At 36.5% G+C, this 23,605-nt stretch overlaps 1 protein-coding gene across 2 annotated transcripts in view; it reads right to left on the reverse strand.

The window, feature by feature from the left end:
* Nucleotides 1-23,605, reverse strand: part of UNC13C (unc-13 homolog C) — a 178,488-nt gene that overhangs the window by 107,335 nt on the left and 47,548 nt on the right. For both annotated transcript variants that reach the window (XM_009643989.2, XM_035899467.1), the window contains 3 exons: nucleotides 21,739-21,958; nucleotides 13,810-14,037; nucleotides 9,842-9,983 (listed from right to left, as the gene is read on the reverse strand). In XM_009643989.2, the coding sequence (XP_009642284.1) occupies nucleotides 9,842-9,983; nucleotides 13,810-14,037; nucleotides 21,739-21,958 (590 nt within the window). The remainder of the gene's footprint in view (nucleotides 1-9,841; nucleotides 9,984-13,809; nucleotides 14,038-21,738; nucleotides 21,959-23,605) is intronic.

Here is a 23,605-nt window from a genome sequence, read left to right on the forward strand (position 1 = left end):
GCTGCACCTGGGGAGGTCAAACCCCATGCACCAGTACAGGCTGGGGGGTGACCTGCTCGATAGCAGCTCTGCTGAGAGGGGCCTGGGAGTCCTGGTGGGCAATAAGCTGACCATGAGCCAGCAATGTGCCCTTGTTGCCAAGAAGGCCAATGGTATCCTGGGGTGTATTAAGAGGAGTGTGGCCAGCAGGTCGAGGGAGGTTATCCTCCGCCTCTACTCTGCCCTGGTGAGACCCCACCTGGAGTACTCTGTCCAGTTCTGGGCTCTCCAGTTCAAGAAAGATGAGGAACTCCAAGAAAGAGTCCAGAGGAGAGCAACTAGGATGATAAAGGGACTGGAGCATCTCCCCTATGAGGAAAGGCTGAGAGAGTTGGGCTTGTTCAGCCTGAAGAAGAGAAGACTGAGAGGGGACCTTATCAACATGTACAAATATCTTAAAGGGCGGAAGTCACGAGGATGGAAGCAGTCTGTTTGCAGTGGTGTCCAGCGACAGGACTAGGGGCAACGGGTGAAAACTGAAACATAAGAGGTTTCAGTTGAATATGAGGAAAAACTTCTTTACTCTAAGGGTGACAGAGCACTGGAACAGGCTGCCCAGGGAGGTTGTGGAGTCTCCTTCTCTGGAGATATTCAAAGCCCGCCTGGACGAAGTCCTGTGTAGAATGCTCTAGGAGAGCCTGCTTTAGCAGGGGGGTTGGACTAGATGATCTCCCGAGGTCCCTTCCAACCCTTGCAATTCTGTGATTCTGTGACTGCCATATACTAAAGAATTCCTTGCAAATTTAAGCGGCTTACTAACTCCTCATGAGTTGAGTGGATTTGAGAAATTTGGATGCGTGAGGTAGCTTCACTTGCAATCTGCAGACTTCCTAGTAGATAAAATTTCTTACTCCCAGCTCCATCCTTCATACATTTGCACAGAAATGGAAAGGAAACTCTACTGCTACTTATTCCTATCAGCCACAATGAGGACTGTTTACTACTGGTCAGTGTTGGCTTTTAATGACTTCATCGGAATATCCCAACATTGGCTGCAGAAGTCTGTGGTAGTGAAAAAATTTCTGATGACATTTAATGGCTAGTACAGACCTGGAATCTCTTATGAGCCATGGCATACTCATGCATCCATTCAGTAATACTACAAAAGTATTTTAAATATTATGAATCTTTGGTTATCTTTAAATATAGCTTTAAAGTGTAGCAGCAAATTTTCATCTTCTGCAAGGTTTTAGTTTGACACTAGATTAAGAGTTCTTGAATTCTATTCCAAGCACTATCACTGCTCTGTGATCTGTCTCAGTGTTTCCAGCATGAAAACAGTAATACTATAACTTATCTCCCAACTGGCCCCCCTCAGGGGTGTTCTAAGAATTAATTAGTAGTGGTAATGGGCTTTGGAAGTATAAAGTGCTTTAAATGGTATTATTACTGTCAAGGCCAACCAGTCACTAAAAATGGCATGCACAGCTTTTACTCTGCCTCACCGTGACATCATTCAGTATCACAGAAATGCTTCTCTCCGTATTCCAAATTTTAACATTGCAGATATTTCTGCTGATTAAAAAACACATTGTGCTGTGATTAGCAAAACTAATGAAGCCTAGTTTCCTTTTGTCTTATGACTGGCTTACCTGATATCTAACAAACTGCAATTACCTATTGAATCTTCTCCCATAATTGGGATTTTTCACAAATTATCCCTTCTTACAGACTCCTTAGTGTCTATTATAGGGTGAGCTCATACTAAGGACGCTGTTAGGATCTCGTCTCTGTCTGACCGCCTATTTTCATAGAACATGATGGATGCAGTATTAAGCAATCTATGAAATTTCTCTGACTACAAAATTCGAAAGCTATTGACAAGTACATATAAAATCTAAGATGACACAGATGGATCAAATAAACATTTTTGCTTTAAGAAATTAGGCTAAACCCAGAAACCATTTAATTTTCCTAAAATATAGTCCTGAATTATTGCTTAACATTAACCTCAGTCCTGAATTGCATTTAGCTGTGCACTCAATAGAAATATTAGACAGGGGATTTCTACAGTGGCACAAGGAGATCCATCCCTGGTAAAGTATTTATGTGACCCTCATCACCATATCTGTGCTACTAGTAGAAATTTTGTTCCTGCTTTGCTTCTCAGGGAGATGATGCATATAAAAAGTCATTAAATGGTATTTCAGTACAAATACCATATTTTTATTCTCCTGAGACAACACCAACTTCCTTCTGATGCACACTTAGTTGATTATGGTATATTTATTCAGATGGTTAGGATGACTGCACTTTTCCCTGATATCCTCATTTGTCTCTCCCACATCTCTTTCTCTTTTGATCTTAGGTCAGTGAAACACGGCGAGACCTATCACAAACAATGGGTTTATTCACACGTTCATCTTCGTGTCTAAACCTTTAGCTCTGCTACATGTTTGTAATGTTCCTGTGCAAGACCTCAAAACCAGCATACATTTGTGATGCAAAAATGGGAGGGTGCATAAACATGTGTTTCTACTGGCCTGCCCTGTGGCAGTGAGACTGCAGGGAGATTTACTATTAAAGTTACAGAGGTGACTCTGCATGATTCTACTTACCTGCCCAGCCTCTGGGAAACAGCACTATGTAATGAGACGCACATTCTGCTTTAGTCACTGGTAACATTATTTGTGCAGAAGCTCTGTGGCTTTGCAAAAAGCATTGGGTGGGATTCCTACTTCTGCTTCCTCTGTCCAGGAAAATCAGCCCAGAGAATTCAAGGCAAAGACAACATATGCTATTTTCAGTGTTCCTCTTCTAGCCACTCTGCTTTATATGCTCAGTAAAAGTATTTGCTAAGGTGTGATACAGGAAAGTGAGAAGTGAATTGTTCTTTAGCACACAGAGAAGGAAGATACTGATGCTTTTGAAAGCTGGAAAAACTGCAGTATATTCAGAGATGCTAGATATAAGAAATAGTTTTCATATCAACAACTTGGTGTGCTATATTCTGCATTTACATGATGCTGCACAGACATGAAATAATCTTCACAGCATTCTTGCTTATTCTAATGACTAGAGTAATAAAAAAATTAATAATAAACTATCTTTACTATAGCAGCGCCATGTAAATTCAATAATAGGTGCCCTGGCATGTCATCCGAGAGATCTGTACCCAGTGTTAAAATAACAACTAATTGATCCTATGCTACTTTCAGTAAAGAAATAAACGCAAAAGAATGAAAAAGCTGGCAAAGAATGTATGGAGGCTAATTTCCTCTCTGTCAAAATGAAATACATTCATTGTGACAGCATTCTTTCCTTGCAATCTTCAGTAAAAATTCTTACATCCACTAACAAATTTGCATACTCTGAATAGTTAGTCTAGGTGAAGAGTGGTTTTCTCCCCTTCTCTAAAGAAGTATTATTTCTATAACTTAAAGAAAATAATTTTCCCAATAAAATACACTCGCTTGGTGAAATTCTGTAAGCAATCAGCAGACAAATTAGGCTATGTCCGAGATGTAGAAAGTGAACTTGACTGACAAACCTTTGCAACAGATTTGCCCACTCACTTTCACTTTTGCACATTTTGTAGCTTACCATTTTTTTTCTAAATCAACTTTTAACCAATCATTTCTCAAAAAAGTAGTCTAAAAATCAAACATACACTACTTTTAATCAGAGCTCCAAGAAAGTGGAGAAAAATCTTTCCTGTCATAATAAGATAGACAAATCTGTTTAGAACTGGTCCTGTATGCCTTGAGCACCCAGCAAACTATTTCAGAAGTAGACAGCTAGTGGTCCATAAGCTCTGAAGAATTTGTACTCTGATAGGAAACTTTTCAATGCCACAGATGATGACCAAGTTATTTTTTTAAAATATCCTTAAAAGTGACAGAACAAAGAAATGTAGAAAAGGGAAGCATTATACTATTCCTACCCCAATTTTACAGCTGGGATAATGATTCACAGACAGATTAAATCATTCTACAAGCATCTTCCTTACTTCTCTCTCATAGTGCCCATTCCTCCTTTTCAAAATGTATTTAGCCTTTTTTTTTTCCTCCTGAAGCAGTAGCATGCATTTTTATTCCCAACAGTGCTTATAAAAAAAAAAAAAAATTGCAAAGCGTGGGTAAGTTTATTCTATAGACATTCTCTCTGCTCTCCATTGAGGATTTCCAAGATCCAAATAATATTCACCTACATAACTTCCCAGAAACATCAAATCCAGAGCCCATATGACTTGCCAAAGGTCCAGAGAAGTCACTCTAGTTTGTCAAGGGACAAACCTGGTGATCTTTTGACTTGTTTTCAGTAGGCTACTTCAGCTGAAGGGTCCCAGCCTGCCTATATAAAAACGCTTGCTGAAGAATTGCTGTGGTCTACTGTAACTGAAGTACATAATGTTTGCTGTATTTTGTTTTCAGTTTCTTTCTCTGATAGCTTCTATTTCTGTTTAGCCTGTTACAAAAGTACCTGAATTCTTTCTGGACATACACTCATCAAGGCATGTAAGCAAAACATGGTACATACCACTTCACGATACGAACCATAGATACGCTTATTATTCATATCATTATTTCAGAGGGGTATTGCTTTAGTTGTAGACCATTACATGTACCTTAGATGTCTTCCACAAACTAAAGGAATAGATTTTGGAAGACAATATTTTGTTCTTTTAAGTGCTAGATTAATTCAGTGAGTCAACACTGACTTAATTGGAAAACTTAAAAATCAAGGTGCTGCTTGGCTGTATGAAGTACATATGTAATTCAAAATGTAGCACAGATTTAAAAAAAACATAGCAAATGACAGGTCATTGTTTTTTGTAAACCCCCTTACAAACAAGCATAAGGAATACATTTTCATATAGCAGGTAATATACATAAAACCATGCAAGAGTTGAACCTTGCTAATTTCTTACTCAGTTTTATTCCCTTATACTAAAATACCTTGGATGCCATATGGTCTAGATGGGAAATGGAATGTGATAACAGAGATTTTGTCCTAAAAGTATAAAGAAACCACACAGTCATGGAAGACAGTGGTAGAATGACGTTCAGGAAGCCATTTATTGCTATTATTACCCTCACGTTTATTATTATAGCCATTAGTGCGAGCCAGAACCAGATACATTGATAGCATTGCTATGAGAAGTCTGTCCACTCTGTTCTTAAGTGTTCAGAGATAGCTCCATAGTCTCTCAGGAAATCTGTCCCAGTACTTCAGTAGCCCTACTGCTGGCAAACTTTTCCTGCAGTCTAATTTAAGCCGCTCTAAATGGAATTTGTGCCTATTCTTGTTCTACTATAACAGTAAGCATGGAAAATGGATTATTCCTTTCCTCTTTGCAGGAGAAAGGATGTGTTTAAAGACATATTTACCTCCACTACTTTTCTCTTCTCTAGTCTGGACAGTCCCAATTCTTTAACAGTATGGTCAGTGGCCATGCTTTCTGATAAAGTAGAATGAGACTAATTATTCCTTTTCTTGCATTAGTTTACTCTGTCATAACAAAAAGAGAGTTGTGTACAATTAACCTGGATTGACAGCAATTTGAAAAAAGACTAGGACCAAACATGCTGTACTGTGAAACTGAAAAACATTACTGCTGAACAAAAATTTTATCATTTGAATTGGTTCTTAGAGATGTTGTGCTCTTTTGTTTTGGGCTGAGAACGTGAGATACAGTTATTTTAATTAGTAGGATGTCTCTCAGAGACTTGGCTGCTTATTGAAGATTTTTTTGAATGGATAAATCCAATAAACTAGTTTTCAGGTTTCTATCACCCAACTGGTCTTGTGTAATATAACTCCCTATTATATCATCTTGCTTATGAAATAATCCCTAATCTGTTTCAACAATTCTCACAAGACTGTGTTTAGATATCACTGGAATCTGGAACACTGTTTAAACAGTTAACCAATCCTGTTGTCTTCAGGTAGGGTGAAGATTATACTTCTTACAAGTCAGTTCAGTTGATGACAAATGTATGAAATTACAGTAGGAAAAGACTTTGGTACAGTCCTGTACATGGCTGCTTATAGTAAGTATTGCTTTAAATGAATCCACAAATCACTTCTTTACAGTACAAATAAACTGTGCAAATGCTGCCTTTCAAGGTAATTCTAAGGGAAGAGCATCCACAGCTGGATGCCTGAAATAGCTGCCAGAAATTCTCGCTTCATCAGAAACTCTAGACTGAAATACCCAAAACATGAAGCAGTTGAGCAGCTTCTCTGACCAACAAAAAGACTTTAACTATCATGGTCTCTAATCTACATCAAAGTTGTTTGGTGCTAGAGGATACTTTTCCGCGGTATTATCTGCTACAATATATAGCAGCAAGATTTCTCAGCAGTGTTCTTGTTTGAACAGACAGTTGGTGGTTTGGTTTTTTTTCTGTCAGCAACTGCAAATCTATTGGATTTTATGTCTACACTGATATTTTCATTATATCACCAGGAAATCATCAAGAATGTCAGAAATCAGAAAAATTCTAACAGTTGAGTGATTATCATTGTATTAGCCAGGCAGCAATCACAGCCTTCAGAAAAACCCCTTCTCATTGGTCTAATTTAAATTAGTTAGACCAAATGTTTTCATGCACTGAAACAGGTAATAGATATCCAATGAAGCTATTTATCAGAGCCACATGGTGGTCTAGTGATAGCCAAAACATAAAGAATAAGTAATGTAAAATAATCACCCAGTTATATGAACGACTTCTGTATTATACAGCTGTATCTGAGGTATTAATGAGTGGTCAGAGGAAACATGATACCGGCAAAGTCTGCAAGGCAATTTGGGGATGTGTGCTTGTTAGACAACGCTGCCAGAAAAAAGCAGATTTTCATATTTCAGCAACCAACTGCTGAAAATACTCAAGAAAAGAATGAGAGTGGAGAAGAGTTTTACTATAGTGTATAGATCTAAAAATGTGTACAAAGATGAAATCTATACAGCCAAAATACCTCTCCCTTGAAACTAAGAAATAAAAATGTGGTCCCTTTTCCTATATCAGATGCTATACTCAACCAGAAGAGTGAAGGTGACAGATAGCTGCAAGACACTTCCTTTGTTCTGGCATTGAAAAAACCCTCCTATCGCTGATGTTTTATTGAAAAAATAAAACCCACTCTGTTATCTCCTTTCTAATAACACCAATAGAAAGGATCCGAGTCCTTAGTACCTATACTACATTCATTAAAGGAGCATCTGCTGGCCTATTTACTTTTCTATCTTGTGTCCAAAAAAACCCTCCCCAAACCCCCACATTTCAAGAAAAGATGTATTCTTCATCTGATAGTCTTGGTTTTTTACTGAGATGCATGCAGCTGTACATAAGCTCTTTAGTTATGGTTTATGAGTTCCCATGTTAAAATCTATGCCAGTATCCCATGGTCATTTAGCAGAGGATTACATTAGGTTTTGTTAGTAACATTCCCTCTCTGCTTACCATACAATCATATCAGGGTTATGTGTGATTCTGCAAACTAGAACAGTGCCCTCACTCTAACTGCTATGACAGAGCAAAGCACAGTGGGGAGCCAATGTTTCTTCCAAGTCCTTGTTTTGGAACAGATGGGGAGATTTAAACAAATGTTTTGGTATTATGAGTAAATATACGATTGTAAGGTTTTCAGATATATTTTATTTCTGCAGTTTATCATTTAGGAGTTATAGTGATGATTAGTATTTGATTTTAAATAGGACTATCAAATATCACTCGTAGAGCATAATTTAAATCAAACTTCCTGAGTCGATGAAGTAGCTATATTGATCTACTTTAGATTTAATCTTGTGGTTAAACATTTATAGTTTATTTGATACACTTTAGAAATTCTCATATACTTTCAATTGAAATCCAGTGCATTAAATAGGGCAGGGAGATAACTTTGTTTTAGAAAGTACAAGTGCTATAAAAATTATTGAAAATGTATTCAGTTCAAAGCAGTTACTCAGGAGATTTATATTATAGTAGGGTTTGGGGTCTTTTTATTCATGTTATTGCTAGAGCAGCAGATGATAGTAATACTTAGTGCCAGGTGAAAAAAATACATTTTCAAGTTTCCAGGGATTTTACGGTAGCCCTGCTCATATCTTTGAGAAAATACATTTAAAACTTCATACCAAAATTGCTGAATTGCTCATCCAACTTTTGCTGTGGAACTCATACAATTAAATGCAAGAAAGTAATTATATCCTTTGGTTACTCACAGTCATTCAATGAGATATGACACTATTACTGGAGCAGCACAAATAATTCAAAAAGAAAGCATGATCTGTATATGGGAAGCTTGTAAAAAGTTTGAGTGTGTGTTTTCTCTGACTTAACTATTCATTTCTAGTACTGGCCTTTGAATCTGTGAAAGGAATGGGCATACATTGTTTAATATAGTTGGGTTACCTCATACCTTTTCTAGACAAATAGAAGGGGCATCTTGGGTCATACATCTTTCAAACTCACTAGTGAAATTATAACCTCCTCAACAATAAGGTAGCAGATTTTTGATGAAAAACAGGGAATAGAAAATAGCTGTTGTACTACATAAGAATGTAACCTCTCTGTTATGACAGCACCTTCTTGAAGAAAACAGAGCTCCATTTCAAATACCTGGACCCTAACAGAAATTGTTTCCATGGTTTTGTAGATAGGAATAATGACAACTTGAATCTTGACTGGGCAGTCTGCAGGATCCTGAGCTGCTCTACTGCTGCTTTGTAAATTCAGGACTGCTTATAAAAACCACACATCATTTTTATCATCGTTGATACAGGTTTTCATCAAGATGTATCAAATTAACATCCAGTTTTGAATAGCACTATTAGGCATAAACATATTAGACTTTTATAACATTATGCCAATGTGTCAACAGTTTGCATATATTCTCAAGTAAAAATGCAAATAAAACAGTTGTATTTAACACTGAAACTGTATATCCTTTTTATTATTATAATTTCTTAATTTTCATAATTTACTATACTAATATATAGTAAATATAACTTCCATAAAATACCTACGAACTTCATATGACATTACTGGGGTAGGAGCTTTCAGGGTAGACTGGAACTTTTCTGAACAATTAAAAAAAAATCTCCCTAAATAAACAGTTCTCTTTCACCTAAAATTTTCCCCCAAAATATCTAAGGTTTATATTAGCCTTTTAGAATCCTTAATTGACTTTAACAATAGCAGTTAAGTGCACATCATGTACTGTGGCACATAGTAATCAAGCTGAGAAAAGAATAAATGCCGAAATACTCTTGCTACATGTAGAGGAATAACACTGAACAAATTGACACTATTATCAGATTGGTCACATTCTCAGTGAGGAACGTGTTGTATCCTAAGGCAATATTTTCAGGAAAGGAACAATACCTGTGAATCAGAATTTCCTGTGCTGTAACATGTCTTTCTGAAAGAAGTTCTAGGAACATTGCCAGCACTAGAACTGGCATGAAATCATATTCAAACCTTAGTCAATGTATTACAGACTGAAACATCTACTTTGCAGTCAGGGTTAAGCTTCTGTGATATGCTGGAAGGCATTTCTAATGCCAACATTTGGTATGTAAGGTCAAAGTCTGAAAACTGTTACTTAAATTCCCTAAAAAATTAGAATAGACACCACCAATAGATCTCCCAAAAGACATAATTTACGAGCTGTGTGATAAGGTCACAATAAACTTCTATACTCTCTCCATCCAGAACTTTCTAATTTATTAATCCTATGAATATGCATAGCATAGACAACAAATATTTTCAAATTAAGTAATTATTTCACTCCATAGCATTATATTACCCAAATGTAAATTAAAAAAGCAAGAAACAACAATATCTTCTATACTTACAAATAGAATTTTTCATCCCATACTGGATTCAAGTTTCCAAAAATAGTCTTTGTTCTCCGCTTGGTTTTTCCAACTTGCACAGTAACATATGGGTCACTTGAGCCAGTTTTGTCCTTAGCCTGTAAGCCCTGAGCACAAAGAACTGCAACAAAAGTAAAGAAATACACTTTAGCCCTCATAGCCTTCACTGACAAGAAATAAATGAGACAGTGACAACAGCAACAGGAAACAAAGCCCTCAAACTGAGGGTTCCTGAAACAAAGCTTTCTGGATTAATTTTCACGGTGTCTATTACTCTGGAGATAGACAAGGCTTGTCTAACTACCCCATTGGATTGTATAAAATTTACAAATATAGTTTCATAGAGTAATAAATTTAAAGGTTCACTACAGAGCACAAAACAAATACTTTTCTTGCCATGCATAATTGAGATACTCTTCTCAAACTTTGGTTTAATCAACATTGCAAGTAACATGATGTTGTATAACTTGGCTTGAGCCTAATAATTCCCTAAAATTTCCTTTCCTCCCCAGCAAATAAATAAATAAATATTTTAAAAACATTTCCAAAGACCCAAACTAAAATTTCCAAAATAAACCCTCCAATTTTCAAAAATCTGTACTGTGGATTAAGAAACTAAACACAAGAGGCGTGGTTATGACTTTGTCATTTGTTTTCCTCATGTGAGGAATGAACTATGAGGATTTTCAGAATATTTCCTATTCTGTCACAGAGAGGGTGACAGTTTGGCTCAATTATCATTAACTGTTTATGTATTTGTCAGCCTTTTTGACAGCTAATGTGGGTGTATAGTTAATGTATACACATTTTGCGGCAAATATAAATACACACAATTTGATTTTCCATCATAATTCCTAGAACTGGAAATCTCAGGAGAAAGCAGAACTGTCAAATAGCAGCCTACCAAACCCAGAGAGCTGCAGCTAAAACACTTGCCATGGCTCCTAGCATCAGCAGAGCTTGGGTTTATTATTTTGCACATATTATTTAAACCATCTCAGTGGTAACATTTAGTTAACATTCTCTAATGTCAATCATTTTGGATAATGAAGCTCCCTCAGTGTGCTTAGAAAATGATTAAATAAAAACGGCACCTTCTTACTCAGCAGATCAGCTCCCGGTGTGGTTTCAGTCATATCTGCTGACTTCCGTGAAAAAAAGTAAGTTTCTGTTACTACTTATTTATTTATTTTACATATCTCATTCCTTAAAAGACTAACTCAAGAAAGAACTAGGCAGTCCCAAAATTCAACAGTTATTCTTTTGAGTTTCATACACTGTCCCACGTCCTTCAGAATGGCCTCCCTTTTTCCTAATCCATCTGACTCTCAATCTCGCATTTTCCCTAGATTTCTCCTGGCATATATCTGCTATTCTTCAGCTCCATGTACAGTTTATGTACTGCCCCAAAAGTGATTGGGCTTTAATGTGGACTACAGAGGCATGTGTAGCTAAAAACACACCTACGAAGTCTCACAGAGTAATTCATTCATGGTCCACTTGACAAATGCTTTTCTCCTTCCCCTCCTGAATGCCAGCTTTCCATTTCAGCAATTCCATCTCTCAATGACCCTTCCTCAATATATAAAAATATTGCCATGGAATCTAAGAGTACTATAGTAAAATTTTTTGAGCGCACAACCCAAACGTATTTATTTACGAATTATATACATGTACCACTGTACTAATACATTATGTACATTATAAAACATACAAACCCAGAAATTAAAAAAAGATGAGATAAAGATGAAATAATCAATATTTTATATACGCAATTACTAAATCACGACACTGATTGTTCAATCCCATCTACCAATTATGCACTTGGTGTGGGAAATTCTCTCACAAAGAGAATCTTGCATTCTCTCTTCAGGGTATAGTCAGCAAACTGAAGGAAGTGTTTGCTTGCATCTGTTTGACAACCGTGAGGCGACACCCAGATGAAATATTGTTTCTGCCCTTTGAAGCTCCCCAGTAAAAGACGCCGATAAACTGGAAAAAGTTCAATGGAGGACTGCCAGTTTGGCTGGGGGATTGGGGCACATGACATATGAGAAATGGCTAAGGATGTTAGGTTTGCTTATCCTTGAGAAGAGAAAGGCTAAGAGGAGATCAAGCTGCAGTCCTCAACTACCTAAAGAGCATGTCATGGAGACAATGAGCTCCCAGACAAGCCCAGCTACTTGAGGATGTCCTTGCTCATTGCAGGGGGGTTGGACTAGATGATCTTTAAGGGTCCCTTCCAATTCAAACTATTCTATGATTCTATGAAGCCTGACTCTTCTCAAAGGCACACAGTGAAATAATAAGATGTAACAGCTGCAAGCTGCAGCAAGAGAAATCTCAGATGGATATGAGGAAAACAGTTTTACAATGTGAGTGTTTAATAACTAAAACAGTTTGTCCAATAAGCAGGACAGGTTTCCCAGAGAGCATGTGGAATTTCCATCCCTGGAGAGTTTCAAATCTAGTCTGGACAAAGCCCTGAGCAAGATAATCTAACTGAAGTTAGCCATGCTTTTAGCAGGTTTGAATATACTGTAGAAATCCCTTCCAACATAATTTCCTAAATTATTCTATGATTCATTTATTAGGTTACGATTCTGCAGAACTCATCAGCATGAGTTTTACTTCCAAGAGAAAACCACCAAGTCATTCAGCAACATAAGTGAGTTTTGTACCAACACTAGTAAAGTGGTGTTTACCCAGCAGACAGAGTCAGAATACATTTGCACATTTACTGAGTAACTTGCTAAACTAATACCATCTATCTGCTCAGGGTACCCTAGTCACTTGTTTCATAAAGAAAGGAGTAGTAAAGGACACTCCTGTACTTTTTTAATTGTGCATATGTTTGATCTTACAGAGGATAGATGGAAAATATCTTGTAAAATACGTTAGGAAGATTACCATACATACAGATGTGAAACATCAGGTACCAAGAATTGACTTAAACAGACTTTTAATGAAAGTTGCTGTTAAGTAGTGAGAAAAATATGTGTTACTTAAGTACGCGCTATTGTTTGTTTTAAAAATATAGCTTTTGTTTCATTCATTTTTATCAAACCTGGCTAGTAAACCCTAAAAATAAGTTCCTAAAGTTTATCTCCTTATCCACCTTAACAGGAATAATGAAAATCCTGGAGAAAGAGAAAATATTTAATTTTAATATCAGAAGGAGGCTTATTATTTTTCCTTACATTAGAATGAAATTGAGGCTAATTTAGACGTGAAATCTAACCAGAGTCCTTTAATGTTTCACATCACTGGCTTTCAACTTTTGGTCTTTTAGTTTAATCTCTATTTGTTTCTAATCCAGTATCACATAAAATCAGGTTGACCTGTATAGTCAGCTGAGCTTTTATTTAGATTTTCTGTGCTGAGGTTTTAATTAAAAAACTGAAATGTCCAAGTCAGAGGTCCTGGAAATCTTTATGAGCAACCAGCCTAATGCAGTTGGAAGCAATCTTGAGTATGTTCTGGGTATGCAGGTTTCCCTGGCTCAGCATCACTAAACTGGAACACATCCTCAGCCAAGCAACAAGAATGGATGATGAGTTTCAAAGCAATGGGGTCTGGAATTGCCAGCTGCACTGTTCTTAGTGTTACAGTCATTAAAACCCATAAGCACAATTGTGAACTTTAACTCTTGCAGTTGGTGGCAAAAAGTCCAGCACTAGCACAAGAGATATTGGTAGGAGGTAGAGGAGACACAAGATGACCGTTTACTTATCTTCCTTACTAGAGCAGTGGAATATAAAGCAGTTTTGCCAGCAGCTGCAAGTTAAAACTTCTAGTTAGCATGCTGTAAGTTCAACTGTTCACAGACGCACCAAATACGCAACTGAACACACAGTTCCAGGTCTAATTATAATACATCTTATACCCAAACCAGTGGACTAGGAAAGAAAGAGCTCTTAGAACAAACAGTTCAGAAGAAAATTTACCTGTGATGGTTATTTTTGCCGACCATTTGGATGTTCCATCCAAAACACTTTGTTTTGCTGCTTTTGTATATTGTACAAAATCTTCTTTGGAAATATTAAACATTTCCTGGATCACTTCAAACACCTCTGGTCTATTTTTCTCTCTAATCTTCATTCTTTCCTTCATAGCACTAATAATATTCTGTGTTTTATCTTCTGCACCATGTTTGGAACTTTTCTCAGCAGCTCCTGAAATGAGAAAAAAGGTCAATAGTTTTATTAAAAAGTTGCTACCTTAGTTTTTTTCTCCTCTACAGCCTCCAGCCAATTCTTGGTTCTGCAGTACTCAAAGGAGGTATGTGTTTCATCTGGATGATATCAAGCCTCTTATATTTATTCTTTATGATACCTAAAATTATCAATTGATTTAGATTAACATAACAGGTTAATATTCAACTTCAGTCACGTGTGTGTTATACTTAGAAATACATATTGAATCTATTCAGTACTGGTCAGTACAGCAAAAACATCTGAACATGTGAGTAAATTTTCTTGCATAATTAGGCATACTGATTCTTACAGTAAGGTGTGTAGAAATATTCAGTGTCTGCGTCTGTCTGCTCTGCCCTTTGCCTCTGTTACTAGCTAAACTTCAGTAAAGCATATGTGAATAATTCTTCAAATAAATTCTTATTTTATTCTCAGTCAGCATGATATAACAATATTTTCATTCCTTTCCATCTCTCCTTTTGGAGTAGCAAGAAATCATACTTGGTTCATTAGGACAAAAAAAAACCCCAAATTAATAGAAACAGTATTTAAACCAGGTGACATTTCCACCTAGTTTTTCAGAGAACTTTTAATTTGACAGTAAGAAGATTAATCTAGACTCCTTCTATGCTCCCCCACGGTGGAAATCTAGTGAACAGAAGAAAAAAATAGGCATAGCAGCAGCAGACGCTTTCTTGATTGCTTCCAGATACATCTCATTATTTTCTATGAGTGCAGGCAGCATCATCACGTTTTTCATTCCTTCCTGGTACAGTGTTCGTTAAAAAAAAAAAAGTTAATACCATATAAATCTGTTTAACAAAGCATCCAAAATCTACTGAACTTAAGCATTCACTGGATTTAAGCATTTAATTAGTTTGGGACTACCGTAGTTGTTAAACAGTTCTGTAACACTGACTTGACATCCTCACTCCAGATCAGTAGTGCACACTATCCCTTCTTTAAACATCATTCAGGAGCAAAGGAGTACTTCACAAAGCTAGATGCGAACAGTGGAATCTTCTGATGGCTATTTAAGCCACTCTTCCATCCCCTGTCTCCCAAAGAATAGACATAAAATTATACTCAGGTTGCAGCTGAACAGATTAAAGGGAATGCTTTTCCAAGAATTCTAACACTAGAACCAGACAGGGAATTTCTGCAAGGAACACAGTGTCTAGTAGATGCAAAGAAGTTTCTGGAAACAGTGAGATGAGGATAAAGAATCTTATGAAATCTAATTTTGAAAATTCATCATACTAAGAGTGACATGAACCTGCATTACCCTGTTTTAAGAGCTGCAGGTCAGGGATAGGATTCAAGGGAGACAATTTAAGTCTCTTTCCTCTTACAAAATAGAAAGACTCAGACATATTAATAGATGTAAACATCATGGCAGTAGAAGGTAGAGAGCCTCCTAACTAAAACAAATATATTTTCAAGAAAGGAATTTCTTGCTTTGCTACAAAGGCTTGTGTCATGCAGATGGAAACCTAATGACAGAACACAGCTATTGCAGGGTCAGTTCTGAAATGCAGCAACACTTGCTCTCTTTTTCTGACACCTTGGCAATGATCCATAACTGACCCGGAGTGTAACATGACAGCACACAGTACTATCAAATGCCAGTGTTTAAAAAAAAAAAAGGGGGGGGGGGGGGGGGAAGAGGGGGAGAGAAAAGGAAAAAAAAAAAAAAAAGGAAGAAAGCTGAGCTTTAGGTCCTTTTGGAAAACTCTTCTTGAGCGACCACCCAAGAAAATAATATATCACAGTTATGGAACAGACAGGTTCCTCTCTCCAGTAAAATTGTCATTATTGATAATTTCAGTAAGTATATGACGATGGTAGGAGAGATCAAAGAATATTTTCTGTGTGAGAAGAACTTCTAGACTGTATTAACCTGTGATCGTACATCAGGTCTATCCTATAAAATAAGTCTGTAAAACAAAGAAAACACTCAGGTGATTTGCTGATTTGTCTGAGACATCAAAACCACTACAGCTTTTACCAGGGTAAAAAAAAAAAAAAAAAAAAAAAAAAAAAAAAAAAAAGGTGTAAGGAGACCATGCTGTTACAGGTTTTATTCACAGTTCTTCCCAGAAGAGCTCTGGAGAAATTTTGCTCTCTAAAAATCATAGCTGATCTCAGAGGCCCTTCAAAAGCCAAAGTAAAGTTCTCCTCATAAAACGTCTTTTGTCTGCCAGAAGAAAGTGTTTCTGATCAATGTCTCTACAATACATATACCTAAGTGTATGCATAACCTAAGTGTAATCTTGAAAAAACCAAATGTCTGTCTTGCAGCTGGGTGTGAGGAAAGAAACATCAAACTTGTGCGGTCAAAATGTTGGAAGAAAAACTGAAATTCCTGCAGTGCTACGCAGACTATTTCATCTCTTGACGAGACTGACATACAAAGCAAGATGCAAGAATACTATGAAATTTGTATTCAATTACACATTACCACTTGCTATAGATATTACTGAATTTTAACTAATGTTAAACATTACTCAAAAGTCTCATGGCATTGACTTTGACAATCGTCATCATCATTATTACTAGCATCAGTGAGTACTTTCTGCTTCCAAAAGGTTGTGAAAACATCATCCAACTAGCCATCCTCAACTCCTAGGAGGATCAAAGTATTATTGTTCGCTTCACATGGATAGTAAAATTAAGACAAAATTATATCAAACAACTTGCTATGCAATTAGAATTCAGATATTTCAATAATGAAGAGAAACATAGTTCCTTCTCTACAATACCATCAAAAACTGTTATTTTGATGGCATTTTTTGTTGAGGTACTCTCAGCTTGCAATGGCTAAAGAAGAAATTATCAACACATCTATAGAGCTGGAAAGAGTCATCTTTCAGCATAAGACCTCAGTGAAGTCTTAGAGAACAAATATTTTATGCTTTGTTTACTGTTTTCATTGTGTCTGAAGGTTTCTTAGCACATTGGAGGACGAAAAAGAGAGAGATAAACATAACATAAAGCAGGAAGGCATAAAGTTGTAAGATTGGAAAAGTGTGGGATGAGATGCCAGAATACCAGTGATTCCAGATTGTCAAAAGGCTGAATTATATAGCTTCTTCAAGGTGTTTTTTCATGGCTACTAAATCTTGAGAAATCCTGAAAATCTCTTGGTCCAAATACCTAATTTTTTGAATGTGGAAGACCAAAGTTCTAGTGATTAAGGATTTTCCACACTGGAAAACTAGGAATTAGTAGAAAAAGAATTAAATGCTACCATGAAAGCAAGTACCAGTTAAAGAATTCTCTAATGATTTTATCACAGAAGAGATGATTGCTGAGCTTCCTGGAAAGTGTGACAGGTGGTTCTTGCAAGATGCAGGAAAGAAACATTTTTCATTTTCTCTTTTTTTCCACCCCTCCTTAAAAAGTACAGATACAACTTCATAACCAAATGACAAGCCATGGACACAATCTGAATGCCAATAACATATTCCTGTTGAAAACATTGCTGATTTTTTGGGACAACACAGATAAAATTGAAATATCCATTAAAATGCAACCTCCTTTAAGGTAGCATAGCCTTCTATTTATACTAAATTACTTATTGCAGCTATTTTTATATCCTCTATTGCTGCCAGCCTATCAACAGCTCTTTTCATGCAGTATTGATCAGACTAATCAGACAATATCGTAACTTATATTGCATGGGAAGTTAACAAGTCCCTTTTACCCTAGGGACTGATACAAACTCAACATGATTGAAATCAATGCTGATTTAATATTGCACCTACTACTAGAAAGCAATATCTTGTTGAAGATGAGAGGTCTAATGAATGAACTACTGATTTTTTTTAAACCTAATTTAGAACAAGCTTAGATATTGACCTTAAAGAGCTTGAGATGTTAATTCATTTCTACAGTCTACATTAGCAATCATTACATTAAAAAAAAAAATAAAAATCACAGAAGCTTGGAGGCCATGTGTCCTAGTGATTATGAGATGGCCAAAAGGATGACTGTGATAAAAATAACCACAGTGAACCACATTAATTTCATTTACGATACTATTAGCATCAGCTTTCTTAGAAATAGAGATTTAACTAACTGCGCTGGTCAATTCATTTATTCAGCAGAACATTACATAATTTTACATAAATGAAACAAAAACCATGAACCTCATTTTCAAAGTAGTATAATACTCAAACGCACTGAACAATTAATCTGTTGTAAAAAAATATGACAGGATGCTCAAAAACATTTGCATACTAATGCAAAGATTGGAATCCCTTAGGTGTGCTAAATATTTTTTTATCTGTAGTTTGCCTTCTAGATGTTTACTCTTTCTAGACTCAGTTGTTCAATATTTCCAAACTGTTTACACCACAGATGACTGTCAATCCTATTTATTTTTTTTAGGCTTTCTCTTGACCTTATCATATTTGTAAAAATTCTTCAAAGGCAGTATGTGGCTCTGAGCCATTTGTTATGGTTTTTTGGGCTGGTGTTGCAGGCCAGGAACCTCTAGGCTGAGTTTTCCTTGAGAAGTGAAAAGGAAGATGAAGAGGATACTTTACTCTCTATGTCTTTTTTAGCTTTTCAGTTTTAGCCAAGATTCAGCTATTAGAGGGATAGATCTATCTCATGCCACCTGCATGGTTGTGGCACCCTGAAAAGGAGCTCAGCTCATAGAAAGTTAGCAGCAGCTTATTTCCTTGACAGTAGGAAGGGTGGAACAGGAAGAAGCGTTGTCAACATGTAAATATCTTGTGAAGGTGTTTCACCACACAGGGAAAAGATGACTAATTTTGAGTGATAATAACAGCTCAGACCCTCCATGGAGGCATGGCAACATAAACACTTGGAATCAGCAGTTCCTGTAGTCTTGCTCAGAAGGAAGTGAACTGTGACCAAATTGGAGAGCACATAAACAGCAATACAAAGGTATTGTGCTTGGGCCTAACTAGCTTGAATATTGTTTTCCAGCGACAAGAGATTTCATCACTTTTAAGAAGCCTCAGAAAGAACAATCTCTCTAACCATGCTCTATTATGAGAAATCTGGACAAGATGAGGATTGCAACACACTCGTAACCCTGATACTGTCAGGGACATGATCTTGGATCTTGCTTTTCTCGCAATGCTTTTATGACTGAGAAGAAATAGCTTTAGTAACAATTCCTGTTTGAACTATGACTCTCTCAAAATAGCAGAAATAGATTAAAATGCTATACTTTATATATGCTAGCTTCCACAGGCATCTCGGGAAGTTTTTACTTTTCATTCTGCGGACTTGTGCAGGAATGAGAACAGAAGATTTAACTGCTGTTTTGTCTGACAAAAATGAATCCAAATCCTAAATGTCAATCTAAATGTTCTTAAAATCAGGGTTGATTGGATGGAGGTGTCTCTTTAGAACATGCCATTGATCTGTGTTGTGCTGTACTTAGTAGAGTGCACTACAGGAGAGATGATCCATGAAACAAATAAATGTCCTTGCCATATTAAACTTCCAATACAAAAAAACTCCCAACTCCCTCTAATGTAATTCAAAAAGGGAGTGAATGTCATGCAGTAACTACGTTGGGAAGTCTGGTAGAATAGAGGAGGATTTTCACAGATGTTTGCTGAGACAAGAACCCCCAACAGTGACAAAAAGGTTCCCCCAAAGAGAAAGGCATGGTTACCATGCTCATAACCACTTGATCTTTGCAGTATTTCATTACACTACTGTTAAATCAAGGTGTCTTGTATGTGTCTCACCCATGGAGTGAATCAAACTTGATTTTCTTTAATTAAAAATATTTCTGAAACTATGTGTTAGAACATGATATGCTATTCTGTTAAATCCTCAGAAAGAAAATAGCCCCTTCTGATGGAGAAAGTTTCAGCTATGCTTTATTTCTAGACCGTTATGTACATAATTATGATAGGAGAATTCCCACAACACTGTACGGAACACTTGATAGCTAGCTCTTTGCCACAGAATACAATCAGCATTTTCAGGGAGCAGCAGATGAGAGTCCTAGCAAAGTAGCTCCAAAGCCAGCAATAGCCCAAATCCTTGAAGGATGTGCAGAGAGTAAGCTTCAACTAGATCCACTGCAATCCATACAGACTTGTTTGAGCCCTCCTACAAGATGAATCCCACATTCCATTTTGAGAATATTGGAATCAATTCATCGCCCCTCCTGTACATAAATAGTGCTAAACAAGATGTGCCTAATGGGAGAGATTAAATTTAGGAAAGCTATTTCTATTTCCTACTTCCTCCATCAACTTAAAGAGCAGTTTGCTGGCAAGTGACTTGCATGTATCTTGTTGCCAGCAAATGTACAAGCTCATCATTTTTTTAACTCATTTTCATGCCTCTAAGTCCAGGTAATGTAAGCCAAGTGATTCCCAGCAGAACTAGGGTGTCAGGTGAGATCCTAAAACAGAGAAATCAATGGGCTGATGTGCAATTATTTTTAGCTAGTCTTAAAATGTACCTAGAATGAAGTGGGACAATTAGTCAATAAGAGTGAAGAGGAACTGACATTATGAAAGCATACCTTCTTTTGTTACTATCCTGGTAACAGAAGTTATTTGCACTTATTGAAGAAGCCACTCATGAGTATCCTTGTTACTTTATACACTTTTGAAAACCCACTACCAACAATCATGTTAATGCTGCACAAAATATTTTTAGATTATTTGATTTTCAAAGCAAACATTCTTTTCTCACTTGTGAAATAATGTCAAAAGCTTAGCTGTCAAACACAGCCCAGTTTCAACCATGGTGTAGAATCACGATTAAGCTCAGTTAAGTAGTTAAATTTAGAAATTTGTCATTGATTTATGCTTCATGGGGTCAGTTGCTCTGGGAAATTGTGATTAGTTCCTGAACAATATGAATGTTGAGAATCCATCCCTTGTGGCAGCTCCTTACATAGAGAACACAGTGGGAAGAAAGAAGACCTGACTGGAATATCTACGTACTTTTCCTACATGTAAAAGGCAAGTAAACCCTCAGGAATGTATCAACAGCGAACAATGTGGAATAACTCCAGGGTTGTAAAATCCCCTTCCATTCCAAAATCAGAAATTTTGCAGGCCTTGATTTTCTATTTAGAATCTTTCGTAGTAATCGTGATGTAATTAAAATATGGTTTAAATGCATCTTAGATATTTTTGGAGGAGAATGCATGGTGGCTGGAATAAATCTGGCCAACGAAAAAGCAAAGAAAAAGGTTGTTTCACCTTAAGTCCAGTCCCAAAAGACTTCCTGAATATTTTTTTTTCCATCACTGTTTCATATTCTTGCCTATTCTATAGCATATTAAAATGACTACAATAAGTATTAGGAAAATTTTTATCTTTGCTTAGACATTTCTTGTGTTCTGTGTTAAATAAAACAAAGAGCATTTACATCATGTAACAAATTACTCTGGGTGTTACCATGTGCAGTGGAAAGTAAAAAATATACTGATGCTACCAAACATTATTTTGTAACTGGCCAGCAACATTTAGCAAGTTCCAAAGAGAAAAGCAAGATTAACAGTAGGAATTTCGTAGAGTTGCTGGCTAGCTCCTCAGCCAATGAACATCAACATGCCTCTACTGATTTCTGATGATCTGGCCCTACATTTCAGGAAATATCTGAGTGTACTCACAAAATCAGAAGGTGTGAAGTACTTCAAAGGTTTAGCTGTAAGGAAATACTCACTCTGCAAACAGTCAGCATTTAGCAGGTCTTGGCACTTCTCATGGCATTTGACACCACATTCAGTGCATCTCATGCCTTGTCTGGCTATGCCCCAAAGTAGACCTTCACATTCATAACAATATGTGGGAGTTGTAGCTGTCCAAACTTCAAAGTTATGAGGTGTAGTTGATGATATTGGATAGATCAAAGCCTGCAATGTCTTCCTGAAGACATGTATTTTCTGTGGGATAAGAAAAAACAAAACAAACCCAAGACTTCAGTTTAAGTACTGTTTAATACAAATGACATATAAAGTACATATCATTATACTTACAATGTTACAAAATATCAGAATATGCATACAAGTATGAACTAATTCGCGAAATACTGATTTACTCATTTTTCCTTGCACTTTGGAGACAAAAGAACCATGGATAATCATTTTGACTGATTACAGAAACAGAAGAGTTAAGTTGGAATCAGGTCAGTCAATTAACACAGTCCTATATATGTTTTTATATTTTGAGGTAGAAATTAAAAAATTCATTAGTGTTACATTCACTGATGGATTTTAAGTAACTACCTAAACACATTACTTCTGAATATTTAAATATTTCCTGCAGGAACTCCAACAGAGTGGAAAAAATGTACTTGATTACATACGGTGCTATTCTTTCATACTTAGTGTCTATATAATCTCCTCACTGAATAAAAGCAGGCCAATTTTATGGTTCCATTTTGTCTGTATTCCTATAATAGCATACTCACTGATTAATTTTTAAGCACCGAGATGCTTTTTACCTATAAACAAGAGTGATCCATACTCTCAAAAATCCATGCCCATTTCTTGGACTGTTTTGACTTAGGACCCATGACTAGTTCTAGCAGAACAGTTATCAGCTATTCACTGATTAGCGCTGCAAACAACCCGAATCTCAGCTCCTTAGCGCTTAATAAGGTGAAAACAATGCAGTCCCTGAAGTTTTGCATATAAAACATAGGCTTATACAGCCACAATGATCTAGTTTGTTTATTTGAGTTTTGCTTTCAGGTACCCAGATCTTCTAAGTCCCGTTGATTTATCGGGAATAAGAAAAACTCAGCAGCTTGTAGACAGCGCTCAGCACTACCAAAAAATATGACCTTGGGTTTCTTTTTTTCCCCCACTAAATGCACAAATGGCTGCCATGAATGTACTAGAAGTTCTAGACCTGTTCCTTATAAATGAATAAAATGTTTCTTTTAGAAAGAAGAAACCATATTAAAAAAGGTAGCTCACTTGGAAGTGGTAGCTGTAATGCTGGCTGTATAGCTGTAGCAAACTGGGGAAGAACATTTTGGAGTTTGTATGGTTTGTCCATATGAGCTTTAACATAACTACCACAGTTCTGATAGTATAGAAAGCAAGGCTAACTTATACATTTAAGCATTTGTTAACATTCCCATAATTTTAATATTCAGCTATGGTAAGTATATGCCAAATGCAAGATATTAGCCTCTCTAACAGCATGCTGACATGCTCTTGGTTTTATGTATCCACACGTCCCCTCAAACATGTGAGATATTCTACCAATAATAAATTATCTGATAAAAATAAGTATTTTCTGGTACACATATCTGCATATTGTTGCACAATCATAGCCACCAATTGAAGGACTTTTGCTACCATGGGAAAACCATCACCATGTAGCTATAAATGTACTGATTCATAGGTTCAAGCATGACAAATAACTACAACAAACGTTAAACAGCTTAGGCTGCAGCAGCTCTTATTGAAGTGCATAGTCACATGCTAAAAATATCTATCCAGTGAAGCCTGGTCAAACAAATGTGGTCAGACATTTCATGGACCTAGCACCTCTGAGAACACTGTAGAACTGAACTAAGA

This window comes from Egretta garzetta, unplaced genomic scaffold, assembly GCF_000687185.1.
Source record: "Egretta garzetta isolate BGI_Z169 unplaced genomic scaffold, ASM68718v1 scaffold287, whole genome shotgun sequence".
Classification (NCBI taxonomy): Eukaryota; Metazoa; Chordata; class Aves; order Pelecaniformes; family Ardeidae; genus Egretta; species Egretta garzetta.